Source organism: Typha latifolia, chromosome 6, assembly GCF_019914945.1.
Source record: "Typha latifolia isolate L0001 chromosome 6, TyphaL0001v2, whole genome shotgun sequence".
NCBI lineage: Eukaryota > Viridiplantae > Streptophyta > Magnoliopsida > Poales > Typhaceae > Typha > Typha latifolia.
The window spans coordinates 8,914,672-8,918,101 of NC_133091.1; the positions used below are offsets into that span (position 1 = coordinate 8,914,672).

A 3,430-nucleotide genomic window follows, 5' to 3' on the forward strand; every position below is an offset into this window, starting at 1 on the left:
CCATCTCAGCCCAACTCAACGCGAAAAGGTTCCCTTTAGTATATACTCACACAAAAACAAAAAGGAAAGGCCGTCTTAATGCTACAAACACGAGTCGTAGAAAGCTAAAAAGCTTGCATCAAAAGATGTTCTATGTTACATCCAATGACCAACTTAACCACCCATATGTACTTGATTGGGGAGACAATTGTCCACTTGCCGTAAACAGCCAAGTCTCACATGGTTTACAATGCTTCATAATTAATGCCTCAATGCTAATCCTTCAAATTATAGGATTCCTATTTTGGGGTCACTGGAGACTTGCTGGTTTCTCTTATTCTATTCCTATACGTTTCCAGGTTGTTTTATTGGTGACCAAAACCTTCCTAAGACTAACTACTATATCTCATTAGTTGCAAGATTGTAACAAGCAAATGATTTAGTACCGAAGGATAACAAATTGTTTGCCAATGAATTTGCACTCTGTCTCTATGTTGCATCCACCCACTTTCCATAACTTTAATATCTCATTATGAACCCCCAAAAAATAATATGTATATTATAAGTAGTTCTATCTATTAGAAATCATAGTAATGATCTTTATTACTATTGTTCATTGATAAGGCTCATTATCTCTACTGTATCCAGATACTCCTATCTCTCATAACGCAAATCATATAACTAATATCAACCACTCTCTTGAGCATTGTACACTGTTACATACTTGATAACATTATATCAGGCACAGTCTGGGCCTAGCCATGACAATACTAATGCTGTCATTTATTTGTTCCATTGCTGGCCTTAAACCCAACTGCCCATCCCTTGAGTGCTCCCCACCACACTCCAGCCTGGCATCCAATTTCCCAGTTTCTGACTGCTTCCCATTCTTCGAAATCTTTTAAGCCAACCGCCCTCCCTCTCGAACCCATAAACCCAAAAGCTCTCTCTCTCTCTCTCTCTCTCTCTCTCTTTCTCTCTCTCTCTCGCCTTCTTCCATTGTTGTTTGCTCTGTGAAGTAGATGGTGAAGCACCACCGCATTTATGTCCTTCAGCTAAGGAAGGGCGATCCAGAGCAGTGCTTCAAGGACTCCCATGATCACCTCCCCCCCGTAATGTACTACTACGACTCTGGAACCAGGAAGCCAAAACCCAACATTCGCCGCTTACTCTTCCTCTTTTCCTTTGCCTCCCTTGCTTTTCTTATCCTCTCTCGCCTCCTCTTCTGCTCCTCTCCCACCTCTCCTTGCCCTCTCCTCTGTAAGCTTTGCAATGCCCATGCTCTTCAATCTCCCTATTAATAACTATCCCTTTGTAAGTTTCCTCATACAGCAATGCTTGTTTTGGTTGCAGACTCTTTTGGGATAGAAGAAGGCTCGCAGATGCTGAAGAACAGGGGGGTTCCCTGTTCTTCGAGAGCCAACGACACCATCTGCTGCGATCGCACCGCATTCCGCACCGACATCTGCTTCATGCGCGGCGACATTCGCAGCCACGCTTCCTCCAACTCCTTCCTCCTGCTGGCGAACGCCCGGACTAACTTCTCCGTGGAGGAAAAGATTAGACCTTACACGAGGAAGTGGGAGACCAACGTCATGTCTACCATCGACGAGCTAACTCTGAGAACCATCCATTTAAATGAGTCCGACCACCACCACTGCGACGTCCACCACGACGTCCCCGCCGTCGTCTTCTCCACGGGCGGTTACACCGGAAACGTATACCACGAGTTCAACGACGGGATAATACCCCTCTATATCACCTCCCACCATTTCAACAAGAAGGTGATGTTCGTCATCTTGGAATACCACGACTGGTGGGTCACCAAGTACGGCGACGTCGTCTCCCGCCTCTCCGCTTACACCCCGATCGAGTTCTCCAGCGACCGCCGCACCCACTGCTTCCCGGAGGTCGTCGTCGGCCTACGCATCCACGACGAGCTCACCGTCAACGCCTCGAGGATGGCGAACAATAAAACCATCCGCGACTTCCGAAAGATGCTCGACGAGGCCTACCGGGGCCGAATCCGATACATCGAGCGCGTCGAGGAGCGCCGCCGTCTCAGCCCGAAACAGAGCATCGCAACGAATACCAACCAGCCGAGTCTTGTGATCGTATCGAGGAGAGGATCGCGATCGATAGAGAACGAAGAAGACCTAGTCGCATTGGCGGAGAAGGTCGGGTTCCACGTGCGAGTCCTGCGACCGGATCGGACGACGGAGCTATGCAAAATCTACCGAGCTTTGAACTACAGCGACGCAATGATCGGAGTCCACGGGGCGGCGATGACCCACTTCTTGTTCATGAGGCCGGGTAAGGTGTTTATACAAGTAGTGCCATTGGGGACGGATTGGGCGGCGGAGACGTACTACGGCAAGCCGGCGGCGAAGATGGGGTTGTGGTACGTGGGGTATAAGATTCTTCCGAGAGAGAGCTCGTTGTATAGGGAGTACCCAAAGGAGGATCCTATCTTGGTTGATCCGGAGAGCGTGGCGAAGAAGGGATGGGAGGTGACCAAGAAGGTGTATTTGGATCGACAGAACGTGAGATTGGATTTGGCTCGGTTTGAGAAGAGGTTGGTTCGTGCTCATCGCTATTTGGTTTCCAGGAGGAAGAGACCCAAGTGGCAAAAGATGTAGGTTGGTTGATGAGTCTAATTGTGAGATTAATTAGAAAGTCTAACTAAAGATAGTTTGTATCTATTCCTGTGTTTGATCTTTCTATAATTGGAAACACGTAAACCAACCTGTTTGTACTATTACTCTTATTTACAAATCAGTCTAGCTTGGGAGGCAAGGTAAGTAGTGGCGAGCCGCACACTACGACACAACTAGCAGGAGGGGGTGTGCTGTGGGCAATATGTTTTACTTTAGTAGTGCTATTTAGGGCGGTGTAACCTCCTAAATAAAACAAAGGGTGATCACTCCTGAGTTAAATCATCAGGCGGGCCTGAGTTAAATCAAACGTGAATTAAATCGTATTTACTATAGAATATAGGGCCTAAGCTTGAAATTATGGGAGATTTGGATATCGATAGGATTTTTAGGGGTCCGATATAATTATGGGAGTGGGATACGGATATTTATTTACTCACATATTTTTTAAATAATTTTTAGTTTGCTTATTTAAATAGTAAATATTAATATTATTATTAATGATGTGTTATATATTATTTATAGAGATTAATTTTTTTAAATTTTATATGTAAAAAAAACTCTTAATATTTTTGTGTTAATTATCTCCGAATAAAAGATTATAATTCATTTAAAATTTAATCAATAGTTGTTTACGATTCGATTTACTATCCAAATATTATTTGTATTCGTTTATTTAGGATATTGTTCTAAATATTGCTATTTGTTTAATATTCGTATCCGTATCTGTATTCCGACAAAAAAAAAGGATTTGAATGTGAGTTATAGTCATGATCCCAGGGTGATCGAACCATTCC

General features: G+C 44.4%; 1 protein-coding gene across 1 annotated transcript; it reads left to right on the plus strand.

Moving 5' to 3' along the window:
- The first annotated feature begins 752 nt into the window (after positions 1–752).
- On the plus strand, positions 753–2,740 carry LOC140790967 (xylan glycosyltransferase MUCI21-like). Its single transcript, XM_073141291.1, has 2 exons — positions 753–1,239; positions 1,333–2,740. The coding sequence occupies exons 1-2, from the start codon at positions 1,002–1,004 to the stop codon at positions 2,616–2,618; spliced, it is 1,524 nt and encodes a 507-aa protein (XP_072997392.1). The 5' UTR covers positions 753–1,001; the 3' UTR covers positions 2,619–2,740.
- Positions 2,741–3,430: the final 690 nt, after the last annotated feature.